Below are 16,519 nucleotides of genomic sequence, written 5' to 3'. Positions count from 1 at the left end.
AGAACTAAACAAAAGGGAGATAAGCAATCTATCAAATGCAGAGTTCAAAATGGTGGTCATAAGGATGTTAAAGGAACTTAGCCAGGACCTCAACAGCATAAAAAAGATCCAGTCAGAACTGAAGGATAAACTAATAAAAATTCAGGACAACTTACAGGTAAATAACAGTAGAGTGAATGAAGCCAAGAATCAAATCAATGATTTGGAACATAAGGAAGCAAAAAACAACCACACAGAGCAAGAAGAAGAAAAGAGAATACAAAAAAATGAGGATAGTTTAAGGAGCCTCTGGACAACTTCAAGAGGTCCAGCATTCACAGGGGTGCCAGAAGGACAAGATAAAGAGCAAGAAACTGGAAATCTAGTAGAAAAAATAATGAAAGAAAACTTCCCTAGTTTGGTGAAGGAAATAGACATGGAAGTCCAGGAAGATCAGAGAATCCCAAAGAAGTTGAATCCAAGGAGCAACAGACCAAGACACATCGTAATTAAGTTACCCAAGATTAAAGATAAAGAGAGAGTCTTAAAAACAGCAAGAGAATAGGAGACAGTTACCTACAAATGAGTTCCCATAAGACTATCAGCTGATTTCTCAAAAGAAACCTTACAGGTAAGAAGGGGCTGGGAAGAAGTATTTGAAATTACGAAAGGCAAGGACCTACATCCCAGATTACTCTATCCAGCAAAGCTTTCATTTAGAATGGAAGGGCAGATAAAGTGCTCACCAGATAAGGTCAAGTGCAAGAAGTTCATCATCACCAAGCCCTTATTATGTGAAATGTTAAAGGGACTTATCTAAGAAATAGAGGAGGATCAAAACTATGAACAGTAAAATGACAACAAACTCACAACTATCAGCAACTGAACCTAAAAAACAGAAACAAAAGCTAAGCAAACAGCTAGAAGAGGAACAGAATTCCAGAAATGGAGATCACATGGAAGGTTATCAGTAGGGATTGGGAGAATGTGGGGAAAATGTACAGGGAATAAGAAGCACAATAGGCAGGTACAAAATAGACAAAGAGAGGTTAAGAATAGTATAGAAAATGGAGAAGCCAAAGAACTTGTATGTATAACCCAAGCGTGGGGGAATGCTGGAGTGTGTATGAAAGGAGGGTGATAAAAGGGAGAGAAAAACTGGATCAACACTGTAATAGCATAATCAATAAAACATACTTTTTAAAAAGCTAAAAAAATAGAAAAGCGGTGGAGGAGAAAAATATAAATTGGAAACATGAGGATTTTCTTAATACTGTCTTTACAGAAGGAGACAATATACATCCCAATGTTATCTAATTTAAGTGCAACCAGAGAAAGAAATTATTAAACAAATAACAATCAGGTTTACAATTTGATCATATTTACCATAGACTTTGAAGGGTTGACTAATTGTATACTTTACATAGTCAATAAAAATGTTTTTAAGAATAAGTATTTTGATACTATTAAATGCTGTTAAATTCACAATAAACATGTTTGTTTCCACACTGGACAACTGGAAGAAAAGAACAAGGTTTAGGATAAATACAACATGTCACCTAATAAAATAATAATGATGTTCAGTAGTAAATATACAAACAACATAAGGGCTAAGAATATACAAAATATTCTGAAAACCGAAGTCCATGTCATCCCTACCGCATGTAAAGGACCTCTCCATTATATTCCAGAATGAGACTTAGTTATTTTTGTACTAAACAATGTCCTGTCACTCACATCCTGTTTGAGCATGTCTCAATCACAGTGGAAAACAAACGCTAGGGTAACGGGATAAATGAAACAGAAAAGGAGTTACACCTTTAACAAACTTCTGCCTGCCCATCATGTTCTGTTCTTTTCTTCAAAATCTTAACTGTGACCTAATCACCTGCTGGACCTTTCTTATACTCTCCTTCCCTGGTACTGACCACTTTATTCTTCATCCCTGATTAAACTCCCCTCCTTGCACAGCTTTATGCCTCCAGACTCTCCCCTCTCCTTTCCACTCTGAATCCATTCCTTGTATAGGCAGGATGACCAGTTATCCCTGTTTTCTTAATAGATACAAATTATTACCACCCTAGATACACTGGATGGGGCTGGAAACAGCCAAAACCACAGTCCCAGTAGAAGCCTTGGATTGTGAAAGACCTGAGAGCGGGACACAGACTCTGGGTTCCTTACACCGCACACCACAAAGGCATCACCAATGGCCACCTGCCACCTACAAGCATGATGGCAGCACAATGAGTGAACAATAATACATCTTAATTTGCTTTATTCTTTTTTTCCTTTGAAAAATGGCTTTCTTCCTCTTTCTGCCTTCCTAAATCAAATTATCTTTAAAACACTTGAGAGCCGAGGGGGAAAAACAGCAGTTTAGTCCCTTACAACACGGCATTTGTCTGGCTTTCACCATGACCCACAGTAAAACATATATTTATATCACAACCCAATGCACACACAAGATCTGTATCTATATCTATAGCTATAAAGTAATATCCATCCTCATTAAGAGTAGTGTACTTTAATATTCTCTACCAAATTCTATTCTTTTAAAAAAATCTGGGTCACGTAATGTGACAGATGGTGCATGCTAAATGATTCCATTTACAGGAAGGTCCAGAATAGCTGAGGCTAATCTACAATGATAGAGGTCAAAAGAATGAGAATATCAGCGTGGAGGGGGGTACAGGACAGTCTTCTGAGATGCTGGAAATGTTTTATATATTGAGATCTGAATGGTAGTTATGTGGGTACACAAATGTGAAATCCACCAAGCTGTATAATTAGTATTATACTTGAGCATTTTACTCTATGTAAGTTGTATTTCAATAAAAGAAAGAATAAAAAATAAAAAAAGTAAGAAATGGTGGTTGAAACTAATTAAATTGATTTTACCAACTAAAACAGCTTCAGCTAGTTTAGTGGTAACTCACAATTTGAAAATAGCTCCAAATATGTTACGCATATATATTTTAAAAGAATATACACACATATACATATATACACACATATACATATATATACTCATATGTGTGTGTGTGTGTATTTGTGTCAGGCTTTGTATCAGGCTTCTTTAGCTCAACATTATGTGACCCAGATTTTTTTTAAAAATGTGTGCGTGTACATATATTTTTTATCTTTAAAGTCTCCCTAGGTCTCAGGAAAAAAGAATTCTGAATTATGCTGGCTAAATAGTAGTAGGCAATGACGAAAGAAGAGCACCATTCCTGGATGTCTTCACAGGGAAAAAAAAAACATTACTAATTAAACGACATTAGGCTCAAATATAATAATAGGTCTTCTCTTAGGTATCCCTTGTGTTCACCCAGTAAGCATAGAAAGTTACTTTTTGAATTATAAATTGCATTGCATATATTATCTGTTTCAACAAATCTTTTGCTTTGAGAAATTATGAAGCCCCAAACTGAAGAAATAAAAAAATCTCAATGCAAACTATGATACACGAAAGTTCATAACACAGAAAAGCAAACACACACACCAAAGCTCTTCCCAGCCTAAAAAGTAGTTACAATGGTAGCACTAAAATTAGCTGTAATAGGCAGGTGCTAAAAAGATACTGTGGTTAACAGTCAAGTCCTAAGAAAAACAATATTCTAAAGTCCTAGCCTGGGAAGGAGATTTTATAATTTAGAAGAACCATGTTATTTAAACTAAAGGTCAATGCTGAATGCTAGTCTATTTATAATTGTGTATGGAGAAACCATGTCTTCTATTACAGTGTTTAAGAGGTGGGTGTGTACAGTCTGTATTTTATTGTACTAGGGGGGAAAAGAATAAAAAGGCTGTAACAGAGTAAGAATATAAAGATCTAGAGAACACAAAGATACTTCTCTCATTTGAAAAAGAAATCATTCATTGATGCACATAAGGAGGTACAAGAATATTCACTGTGACAATGGAAGAGAAAAAACTGGAAATAACACAACAGCTGATATAAAATGCTCACACAATGCAATAACAGGGCTGAACTAGAGCTATATACTAATTTGGATAAATCTCAAAAACAATGCTGAATTAAAAATAAAAGCAAGTGTAGAATGATACATTACTATTTATAGAACATTTTTAAACATACAAAACACAATTGTATATATCATTATAATAGATATATTGGTAAAGACATAAAAAGTAAATGGAAGTAATCCCAGAAAACTCTTAATAGTGGTTGTCTCTGAGGTTGCAGGAAAAGAAGGGAATGGAATAAGGATGATGTTTAAAAAGAACTTTATAACTGATGTTTTCTTCCTTTAAACAAAGAAAGCTGATAATATAGTAACAAGTGTTGAATCTGGGTGGCAGGAACATGGTTGTTTTGACTTTGTGCTTTTCAGTAACTTGTACATTTCTCAAAATTATAAACAATACCAGGTGTAACTTTTTTCCATTCCAAATAACCCACAAACAATTATATCATACAGGCAACCCCCTCTTTGGTTTCGTGGCAAGATTAACATGGACCCATCATCTTTTAAACTGTGTTTATTGACTTGAATAAGGGCGTGTATATGTGAACACAGTATTTCATTACCATGGGAACATTTACCTGTGTATTTTGGTTATTTCTTTAATACTTGTAATATGATGTTAATATTATGGAGGGAAAAACACTTAAAGTGTTTTTCAACTTTTCAACCTTTTTCATTTCATGACATACAAAGGAATTACTAAAATTCTGCAGATGACAAAAAATGTTTTTTGCTGATCTGACACAAAAAGCACTATAATTTTGATTCATTCACACCAACTGGCTAGTGTTGTGATTGCTGTTGTCATTTTTTTGACAATCAAAGGAAAAGGAGGTCAATGCCCCTGACTAAATAGTAAGGTATTGGATGTTTTAAAAATTCTTGCAGCACACTGAATGAACACTGCTGACATAAAAAAATAATAAAACAATCCTTTGAATATTTTGTAAGGCACTTTCCGGAAAACAGACTGAAATTCGATTCTGGTCAGTAGTGTATTTCACCTCAGCACATATTCAAGTTAGAAGAGTTATAATAACTACAATGTCATTCACTGCAATGTAACTGCTGCTAAGCATTTCAACAGAAGAAACGAGAAATAGGACAGGGGGACCCCCAAAAACCTGAAATTATCTTCTGAAGGGAGGACTCTTTGTAGTACAGGATTCCCCACTAGGCGATTGTTCTAGAAACCCATCTGTATCACTGTACCAGCTGGTGTTGTTGTGAAAGGCTGCATTCAGCTTCAGTGAATTTTTTTTGAAGACTCTTTCAATGCATTTGTCCATTTCATGATAGGTGATTTATGAGTGCAGCTGCCCACTCCTAGCTGAATATTCAGCTAAGTTTTTGATTAAAAACAACATGAACCCTGTGTCCCACTCTCCCCGTTCACCTAATCTCTCCGGGAGCAACTTTTTGTTTTCTGGGGTAAAAAAAAATCCTCAAAGGAAAATGTTTCACCAATGTGGAAAAGGTAAAACAAAAAAACAGAAGAAGCACTAAAAGGCACCAAAATCAACGAATTCAAAAACTGTTTTGAGCAGTGGAAAAAACTTCTTGATAGGTGTATTGCATCAAATGGAAAATTCTTGAACATGACTTAAGTTTAAACATGTAAAAATACACAACTTTTTATAAATAAATTTGGGGGTTACAGGAACAAGTATAAAGGACACATGGACAAAAACTAAGGGGGGTGGAAATGAGAGAGAGGTGGGAAGCACTTGGTGGAGTGGGCTGAGATGGGAGTAAAAGACAGAAAACTGTACTTGAACAATAATTAAATTAAAAATGCTTAAAAATAAATAAATAAACTTGGGGGTCTTGGGGGGCCCCTCTTCATATTTCCAGATCATTCTATAAAGAGCAGAAGATTTAAGATGATGTTACCTTGACTAGTTCAGGCAGGTAGCTATCTAAACCGGAACCAGAACCTTCCAATTTGCTTTGTTCATCATCTAAAATGGCAAAACAGATTACCTGAGTCACTTACAGTTGAACAAATTTTTTGAAAAACAGGACGAAGAAGGTCAGTTCTCATACGTGCCCTTGAACACACTGGATTTCAACTCTGAATGCTCTTTAGAAATACCCTGGAGCTTTAAATAAATACTCTGATGCCCTGGCCCAATGGTGAGAGTTCAACGTCTGATAGCTGGTACAGCACTGATACTGTCTAATTAGAACTGTCAATAGACATGAACACCATCCCCACAGGGCCACACCCAACAGATATGCTAAAAATCAAGCCTCCCCAGACCAACTCAGTCAGAGTCTTCAGAATCTTTGGTGGGACAAGAATATATATATATATATTGAAAATATGTAAAATTTTATATTCTTCTAAATATAAATATATATATATTTCATATATATAACGTGAAAAAATGTTATTGGCTGAGGAGATGTATGTATGTGTATATATACATATATATATATACACATACATACATCTCCTCAGCCACTTTTCATCATTATGAGGCCCAAAAGATATTAGGACACTGTGTCTACCTTCCCCTCCTCTGATGCCTGTGGTTTTTATTAATGGGGAAGGGTGTAGTCCATGGGCATTAAATGATGAAAGATGAACATGCCCTAGATGTATATATATATACATCTCCTCAGCCAATAACATTTTTTCATTGCTTTTAGAGAGAGAGGAAGGGAGACAGGACAGGAAAGAGAGAATCACTGATGTGAGAGAAAAATGCCGACTGGTCGCCTCCCATACACATGTGGACCAGGGATCGAACTTGCAACCTTCCAGTTACAGGACAATACTTCAAACAACTGAGCCATGCAGGCCAGGGCAAGAAAAAATATTTTTTTAAAGTTTCGAGGCATTTCTAAGAGACAGAGCTGAGAATCACCTGTCTAAAGAACTAAAAATATAAAATAAAATAAAAACCCCAAAACCCACACATGAATTATCAAGAAAATAGCCAGATTTTCCCACCAATTTCATCTGAGGCTTCTGCCCTGTACCTTTGCTTTGGAAATTCCAAAGGATATGATTAATAATAACAGTAATAAGTAATAATTAGTATTTAAGCATTGACTCTATGTCAGGTACTAGACATGCATTATCTTACTTAATCTTCCCATGGACCAGCACATTCCATTTTTTAATTCCTGTTTTACAGGTGAGTAAACCAACACTCAGAAAAACAGCTTGCCCAAGTTCTCACAGCTGAAAAATAATGTTTATTGTTGGGATTCAATATCTCAGGTCTTCCTTCTGGACTCCAAAGCTATGGTTCTTCTAATTACATAATTTCCTTATAAAAATGATGTTAGGGTAATAAATCATAATGTGACAAAATCTTTTTTTGACAGGCCATCTTTAAAAAGCTCACATCTGTCTCATGTACATATGCAATATATGTCTATTTTCTATACTCTCTGGCAAAAATAATGGACACCTGCAGAGTGTGCCTGTATGTGGGAAAAGCTAGACGTACCTACCTTCATGAGAGTCTCCATTTCGCTTTTCTTGCATTGCAGCTTCAAAGTTGAGCTGGAGAATCTTGTTTAGAATTGTGATCCATTCTTCCATTTCCAGTTCACTGTCTGCTGCCAAAAGATAACTACTTTTGTCCTGCATTTTGAGCTCAAAAGCAAAACGCCTGACTTTGTTGTTCTGAAATGGCAAAGGGGTAACAAGACATATTTAAAAGAATTGGAATGGCCTTTAAAGTTTTTCTCTTTATTATTTGCTGACGAGTGCTATCACATTGGCATTTGGGAACAAGTCCCCTTCACACAAAACCCAAACCCATCACTATCTACCTTCCCTGCTTTATTTTCTCCATAGCTTTGTTTTTCTATCCGACACACTACATATTTTATGTAGTCATCTTATCTGCTGTCCCCTCCAATGGAATGAAAGTTCCTCAGGACAGAGATTTCTTTTATTCAGTGCTACATCCCCATGTGTAGAACACTGCCTGGCAAATAATAGGCTCTTGAAAAATATTTAAATGAATGAAATTTCACAAATATTTTCAATTCCCCTAGCTCCTATTTTTTTAATGAACTAGTGTGTGGTATTACATTTTGAAAAGCAAACCATTATCTATCAATATGTTTGACTTCCTTACTTCAAAACTTTTCATCATTTATGAGGCCCAAAAGATATTAGGACACTGTGTCTACCTTCCCCTTCTCTGATGCCTGTGGTTTTTATGACTGGGGAAGGGTGTAGTCCATGGGCATTAAATGATGAAAGATGAACATGCCCTAGAGCAGGTTTTCTCAACCGCTGCACTACTGATGTTTGGGCTGACAATTCTGTTCTGAGGAGCTATCCTGTGCATTATAGGTGGTTTAGTAGCATCCCTGGCCTTATATCCACTAGATACCAGTAGCATTTCCTCCAGTTGTGAAGATCAAAGCATGTCTCTAGATATTACCAACTATCCTCTGGGGCTAAAATCATCCCCAGTGGCTATATTAGATAGAAGTTAAGCTTGAAAGACCATGGTACAAGATTCCTTGTAAGTACAGGCTAAGGGACATTAATATCACAAACTCCTGCCAACCTGCAAAGGACAGAGCAGACCCCTTGCCCACTAAAATTCTAGCTGGTTAGCTGTCTCTGTGAGGGCTCCTCGATGCAGGTCTCAGGGATAGGGCCATACTCCCAAAGGCATCTCTGTGTAGTTCTCAGAAACATGAAGGAATGTGCTGCTCCCGGCAAAGCCACAAAAACTACTGTATACAGATGACCCAGTGTGGGTGCCCTAATTGCTGCCTTGGACCTCACTTAAACTTCACTTTACTTCAAAGAAAGAACCAAAGTCTGGAAGTTAAATGAGTTTTCTTTCCCTTACATTCCTCACATACTCGCAATTATGAAAGTAAAAAGTTAAAGGGGAACAGGGAAAGAACATTAGGTCTTAATTCTGAATTATTCCTGTTTCCTTACCTACAAAATAAGTACAATCACTTCAAGCTCCTAAAATACTTTTTAGGCTTAACATTCTAAACTGGATTCAAGTCAGGTCTATTTTAAAATTTTAGTTTCGATATTTCTTTGAACTCACAGTATTAATCAACTAAATTTTAAAATAATGTCCAATAGCAATATATATTTTAAAAATCCCAAAACACTTAAACCACAACTTTTGAATCTTAGCTTAAAAATGGACATGGAAAAAAACAAATAATTTTAAACTTCTGAAGCCTTAGATACAATTCATTAAATAAAAACCACCACCAGCAATATCTGCAAAAAAAAAAAAGGATGAAGGATGAGACAGCCATTGAAGTCAGAACCCTGGATTCTAAAATGTACTCCAGAGACTGAGTAATAGACCATCCAGTCCATACTTATAAATTACCTATACACTGCGTTGACAACTGACAAAAAAATCTCTTGCAAACAAAATAATCACTTCCTACTTTCCAAATGCTAGAAAATTCAACTATAGTAACTTAAAAAGTGTCTCAACTTTAAAAATATAAATCAAACTCCTATTTAGGAATCCCACACAAGAAGTTAGTTCGCCATCACTGATAATTCACTCTGATAGTCCTTACTTTATACTGTGAATAAACATACTTTTCGATATAATTTGGTCTCTACAGCAGGAGCTTTCAGGTGAGGTTGGGTTACCAGCTGGGGAGATATCTATGTGCCAATTAGCTGTTCATGCATAGTAATTTTCAGTGAATGCTAAGTGATGCTATACTCTTTTTTTTTTTTTAAAATTTTATTTATTTATATATCTTTAGAGGGGAAGGAGAGAGGGAGAGAAACATCAATGTATGGTTGCCTTTTGTGCGCCCCCTGCTGGTAGTTAGCCTGCAAGGAACCGGCCTGCAACCCAGGCATCTGCCCTGGCCGGGAATCGAACCTCGATCGTCTGGTTCGCAGGCCCGCGCTCAATCCACTGAGCTACGCCAGCCAGGGCTTTGATGCTATACTTTTGATCCAGGGCCCAAGTACACTGAATACACTTTTATGTATTCCACACACACCCCTTTTTGGGATCTTGCACAGTGGTTTTCTTTTATATCAGTTACCAGTAATTAAGAACACTAAGATTTAACTACAATTTTCTATTTTTGCCTTTCCTGAAAATCCCAATGATCTGGCAACCCTGACCTGGTATTTCTGATACAGGGTGCTGTCAAGAAGGGGGCCCCGGAGGGGGATTTGGAATGGGGTCCAGAGCTTGGGGTATCTAGAGAATATTGGAGAGACATACAAGATAACCTCACTCCTTCCCCCACAGGTATGAGTTGGGGGAAGGGACACATGGAGCAGGAACATGCAGGGCTGTTTTGTACAGCCACAGCCATGCAGCTAATCCCTGGCATAGCCATTTAACATATCTATAGCCTCTGGTGGGTCACTTGGATATGTTAAATAGCTATGGCCACGCTTGGAGCCAGGGGGATGGAAGTCACTCCACCCCCAAGATGGAAATAGGGGCAGGTCCCCCGAATTACAGCACGTGTGTGTGAGCTTGGAGAAGATTGGCTCCAGGACATGGGGCCACATCTGCCCAGACTCACGATGGCAGCCCAGTAAACGTGGAATAATACAGGAATGCTGGCAGGTGTAACTGATTGTGGGAGGAGCTGGAAATGGGGGTACAGAGGATTAGCTAGAGGATTTAAACTGAGACACAGCAGCCACTGGGGGAGCCACACACTTTTGGCAGAGTGAGGACCCCCTCTTGGCTCTGGTGGAAGAAGGGAGAACCATGAGGCTTAGCCAGAGTGCAGACCCCCACAGCTCTGGTGTAAGAAAGAACCATGCGGTTTTGGTCAGAGTGCAGACCCCTGCAGCTTTGGTAGAAGAGGCCAGGTGGCTTTGGGGTGCTTCCTTTGGCTTCGTAGCCTGGGAAGCAGGAGAGATTTTGCCTGGAAAAATGGGTACAAAGAACTCTTGCCAGTAGACCATGAGAAGGTGCCACATGACTTTGGATTAATTAGAGATCCTGCTTGGATGGTGACACAGCAGACAGTGGAAGGAGCCTGGATCCCAGACTTTTGCTTCTTTTCCTGAGTTATGGTACCCTGAATTAGGGCAAGGGGAGAAGGGAGCGCTGTGTGTGTAGGTGGATATCCTAAAGGACTTCAATATTTTAATGAAGACATTAGGTCACTACTTTAAGTCTGGATAGCATTAAATAAACATTTCCTCTCCTTTTCACAAATCTCTGGCATTGAGAGATGTCTTTCCAATTGGCGGAGGACAATCGAGCCAGTAGGTGGTCCGGACGGTATTAGTATACCATCCTCCAGAGTCCAGGCCCCTGTGTGTCTGTTCTGTAACATTTCCACCTGGCAGCATCAGTCCTCTTTAAATGGGACCACTTGTCCTCCAGTTTGTGACACTTCCAAGTATTCCCTATTTGCTTTACACCCAGGCTCCTTCTTTCACTGTTTGGTCCCTGAAAACATCTAAGTTTGGATGGACCCCCAACTTCTACTGCTGGCCATGATTAAGTAATAAAGTCTGGACTTAACTCTTCCATAATAACAACTAGAAAACTGGACAAACTAGATAAAACTGTTTTCAGATATTTGGCAATAGGGAGAGCAGGCCTGGGATCCCTGACAGAAAGTAAATGAAGTGAACACTACTGCCATCTTAGATTTTTGCCTAGAGGCAATACCTGGATCATAGCATGGGGAGGGAAACCCGAACAGAGTCCTGCAGTCTCCCTGAGCTGAAGAGACTGGAGGTCAAGAAGGCCCAGGTGGCTAGAACATGCAGGACAGGTTTCAGAATGAGAACAGAGCTCTCAGCACAAAAAAGATCCAAACTTAGTAAAAATATAGTCTCACATTCATTATATGTATATTTTCTATTTATATGTTTTGCCTTAATAAAAAGCTTATCCCCCCCCAAAACAACAACAAACAAAAGGCACAATAACCTAAATTTCAGGTGACCAAAGATAAAGAGAAGATCACAAAAAATGAAGAATAAGAATAACATCAAACTCCAAAACAACATGAGCACCTACAGGATAATGAAATGCCTTCAAATTCTAAGGTAAATTTTACCTTGCATTTCTACATATAGCCAAACTACTAGTCAAGTATAAATGCAAAAATAAAGATATTTTCAGATATACCAACCCTCAAAAAATTAACATCTTACACATAATTTCTCAGGGAGCTACTGTAGGGTATGCAAGAAAATAAAACAAGAAGATGACATAAGATCCTCAAAATAGGAATCCAACACAGGGAAGAAGGTAGAGGGAATTCTCAGGATGTATGGCTATGCAGAGGCTATGAAAGCAATTATATCTGATGCTTGAACATGGGTTTGAACCACCCAACTCCACTTTTATATGGAATTTTTTCAATAAGTATTTTGGAATTTTTTCTTTTCATATTTGTAACTATTTGAAAAAACTTGCAGATGAGCTACATAGACTAGAAACATTGAAAATTAAGAAAAAGTTAGGCATGTCATAAATTAATAAAATCTATGCAGATGGCCGTCTGTTTTTATCATTTACTACCATAAAATATTCATAAATCTATTATAGAAGCTAAAATTTATAAAAACTTATAAACATAGTTACAGACCAGACATGGCACCATTAGCAGTCAAGAAAAATATAAACAAACATATTCATGTGTAACATACAAAATATGTGCTCATCGACTGTTTTTATCAGTAAGGTTTCTGGTCAATAGCAGGCTATTAGTAGTTAAATTTGGGGGGAGTCAAAATTTACACATGGATTTTCGACTCTGTAGGTGGATGCTGCTCCTAATCCTTGTATTGTTCAAGGGTCAACTGTAGTCCAGATTAGAGCAGAAAGGAAGATGACAGGAGCTAAAATCCCATCACCAGCACATAATGTCCACAACTGATGAATGAACAGCACAAACACTGCTTATCTAGCAATACGAAGACAAACCCCAGAAAAGATTATGAAAAGAGTTCAAAACCATCATTTTAGGAGAGTGGGGATGCAGGCAGGAATGTGCATTTAGTGTTACCTTTCTGCACTATTTGACTGTTTAAATCCAATGAACAATCCGATGAACATGTAACTTAATTTTAAGTAAACACAAATACATAATAAACAAGTGTACCTAAGGGTCAAACCAGAGAGCTATGTGTCTAACATTAACCACGCTGGCACAAAACAACCTTTTTTGCTTCAGGCTGATGTCATTGACTAACATAGAGTCATTTTAAGAAAGATTCTCTGATAATGGTGACTATATCTATTGTGAAGAATTATCAAGGAGATTGTTCATTAATCACACAGAGTTCTCTGTCTGAGTGTCCCCATGAAAAAATCCCTGATTGTCATTCTAATTAGATTGTATCTGTGTGCTGTGTGACTGAATGTGTCTCCAAGCTACAAAGCACAGAGCCCAGTTTGTTGCCCACCCAAAACTGGTATTAGGTCTTCGTAACACACTACTTTTTTCTTACCTTAATTCCACTTTATCTCCTCCCTTTCCTAACTCCATGTTTATCTTTCTGCTTTCCAACACACTTTAGATCTTCCTGAAAAATGGCAGGGGAATGGGTGGATGCCTGAATGGACAGGTAACCTGCTTTCAAAGACAATTCTATAAAGGTATAAAAGGAGAACACCAAACTGGTAAAAGTAGCTCTTTGGGAAAGGGAGCAACTGGAGTCAACAGGGACTTCCACCATCTGTATTGTCTGATACTTATAATATGTATATATTCGTGTCTTATATATTATAATAAAAAATATTTTTTAAGAATAATTCTACACCTGCAACAGCACTATGATAAAAATACCTAATACTGGCTAAATGTTTACTATGTGCCATCACTGTCATAAGCTGTTCCATCTTTTTTTTTTTTAATATTTTATTTATTTATCTTTAGAGGGTAAGGGAAGGAGAGAGGAAGAGAAACATCAATGTATGGTTGCTTCTTGTGCATCCCCTGCTGGGAGCTGGCCCCTGCTGGGAACTGGCCTGCAACCCAAACATGTGCCCTGAATGGGAATTGAACCCGGATCATCTGGTTCACAGGCCCGCGCTCAATCCACTGAGCTACACCAGCCAGGGCTAGCTGTTCCATCTTAAGATTAATTAATTAATCCTCTCAGAAACCATATTCGGTACTATTACTATTCCTACTTAATGAATGAGGAAACTGAGGCTCAGAGAGGTTACACGGTTGGTAAGTGGTTGATTTGAAGTCAGTCTGGTTCTGAAACCCAATCTCTTGTTCCATATACTACTCTGTCATTGGTAAAGTCATCACTAAGATGTTAAGAACTGTTCTAAATATTTCCAAGTTAGCTTATCCAATCCTTTCATTCAGTCTATTTAGGAAACATTATCACTATCCAAATTTTGCAAATGAAGGAACTTCAGATAATAGCCCGTCCAAGGTCACACAGCTAAAAAGTGGCTAGTCAGGTTTTAAACACAAGAGCTTGTGCATAAGAGCACTTGTGCCTACTACAACAATTCATCTCCATGTCATTCCTGACATCTTCCAAAATGATGAAAAACAATCTTGTTCTAATTTAAAGTCAGCCACTATATTTCTACCACAAAATTGCCACTTTTGAAAGTCTATGATTAAATCAGATGGTACTTTACAAATAAGGAAACTTGATAGCCTCTTTCGATATTTACCTGAACCACACCCATACAGGAATCCAAAAATATCGATCCTTTCGGTTCTTTAGAGATCTTTTCATCTTTATAAAAATTCAAATTGTAGGATCCATCACCAAGTTGAATCAGGTGGAAAAACCGTCTTTTAAATGACTGAGAGAAAAATACATACAACAGCTCAAAATGAAAAGAGTTACAATATTAATAAGTCACAATTTGACACACGTGTAAAAATAAGTTTAGTTCTCTCCAAAACAAATCTAATTTTGGCCAATGCCCTAGGTAACTGGGTGAGTTAAGACTCTCTTTCACGTCTAATAATTTAATTGCATTTCAATTCTAAGGAGGTGGTTCACTTAATGTCTACAATTATTTTTCTCAGCCAAACCCCAAAGAATTTAGGGTTTTACATAACTACCCAACAGCAATGCAGTGGAGCTCCAATTTGGGATGCAGCTCAGAGGGATGGAAACTTTCCAAATCCCCAGGGGTTTTTTGCTCACACAGAATAGAAACTATTCTCTGCTTCATGACACTGAATGATTTTCCAGATTTCAGGATTAAGATTGTCAGCATTTTGTCCAATTTAATTTTTATCACCCTGTCTACCATACCACTGTTTATTTTCTTTTTATTATTATTCCTCTTTTTTCTCTGGCTCAGTATTTCTGCTGAGTAGATTTTATACTGGTTTTACTTTCCTCTTTGCCACCAATGTAACCATTTCAATTTGGTCCTCAATTTTTACTTTACTTGACTTTGTTGCAGTAGACCTCCACAAAAGCGCTTAGTTTAGCCTCTCGGGGGTGTTTTTTGAGGTACCAAGTATAATTTTCACAGTTAACACAGAGAAGAAAGCCTATGTTAGCATTCGTACTTTCATGCCAGCCCAATGATGATCTTTTCACACAGGTTGTGAGAGGGTGACAAGGGTAAGTGAGTGGAAGGGTCTCTACAAATTGACATCAATCATATTAATCAAAGGGAGGCATCTTACTAACTAGACAATGTCATTTTTGTCAGAAAATACAGCATGCCCATTCATTTTGAGCATTATTCCTAAGACCTACAACAAGCAGGGTGACAGGCCTCCTTACCCTCATGGTCACGCTTATCGCACTGTTCATGTTGCCCTTGTACAGCCACCCATGCTTGGTGATTCCACCCTTCTGAGAGCCAAGGGAGGCAGCATCCTAGGAGAGAAGGAAAACACCTCAATCAATGTCCCATTATTACCTATGTTATTTTGTGTGAGTCTGTTTAATAGGAAAATCATTCATTTGATGTCAGGTTGGCCCTTGTTCCTTTACTGGAGTAACCATCTGAACCTAACACCTAGGAAGTCACTTTAGAGTCCACTTAACAGGGGAAGAGAAGGACAAGCAAAATTTCTGAAAATCCTAGTCCATTAAAAGGCAAAACTAGTTCCACTTTGTTTTTATTTTTAAGTGTTTAATGAGCCACAGAAAGTACATACCACATTTGACTGCTCAAGTTGTAAGGTCTTGCCTGGTCTCATAAAAAATATTTTCAAATTACACTCCCCTATATTGAAGAACAAAAGCAAATTCCTGGAAAACTTCCCAGAGGCTTAGTTCAGGGAAAGGTGAATAAAGAAAGGAAGGAAGGAAATGTGAGGCAATAAAGGAAAGAGAGGTAACACAATGGGGCAACGGAAAAGAAGGAAAAGGAGGGAAGAATATAATAGAAACGAAAGAGGGAGAGTTAGAAAATAAAAAGAAACATGCTCCTTCAAGATTTTTTCAAATATTTTTAAATAATTTATTCTATTTTTCACAAACTAAATATTTTTTAATTGTTGTTCAAGTACAGTCTCCATTTTCCCACCATCATATCACTTTCCCCCCACCCACCCACACTCTTTCCCTCCTTTGGCTTTGTCTATGGGTCCTTAACACATGTTCTTTGATGACCCTTCCCCTTCCT

The 16,519-nt window shown here is 37.6% G+C and overlaps 1 protein-coding gene across 22 annotated transcripts in view; it reads right to left on the bottom strand.

Annotated features, from left to right (window-relative positions):
• The window catches only part of DOCK9 (dedicator of cytokinesis 9), a 354,977-nt gene that overhangs the window by 160,470 nt on the left and 177,988 nt on the right, over window positions 1–16,519 (bottom strand). For all 22 annotated transcript variants that reach the window (XM_037065816.1, XM_037065821.1, XM_037065829.1 and 19 more), the window contains exons 6-9: window positions 15,670–15,765; window positions 14,591–14,725; window positions 7,440–7,614; window positions 5,865–5,932 (exon numbers count right to left, since the gene is read on the bottom strand). In XM_037065816.1, the coding sequence (XP_036921711.1) occupies window positions 5,865–5,932; window positions 7,440–7,614; window positions 14,591–14,725; window positions 15,670–15,765 (474 nt within the window). The remainder of the gene's footprint in view (window positions 1–5,864; window positions 5,933–7,439; window positions 7,615–14,590; window positions 14,726–15,669; window positions 15,766–16,519) is intronic.

The sequence above is a fragment of the Sturnira hondurensis genome, unplaced genomic scaffold (assembly GCF_014824575.4).
Source record: "Sturnira hondurensis isolate 20B ecotype Veracruz unplaced genomic scaffold, ASM1482457v3 Scaffold0016184, whole genome shotgun sequence".
Taxonomy (NCBI): Eukaryota; Metazoa; Chordata; class Mammalia; order Chiroptera; family Phyllostomidae; genus Sturnira; species Sturnira hondurensis.
This window is presented reverse-complemented; position numbering and strand designations above follow the sequence as displayed.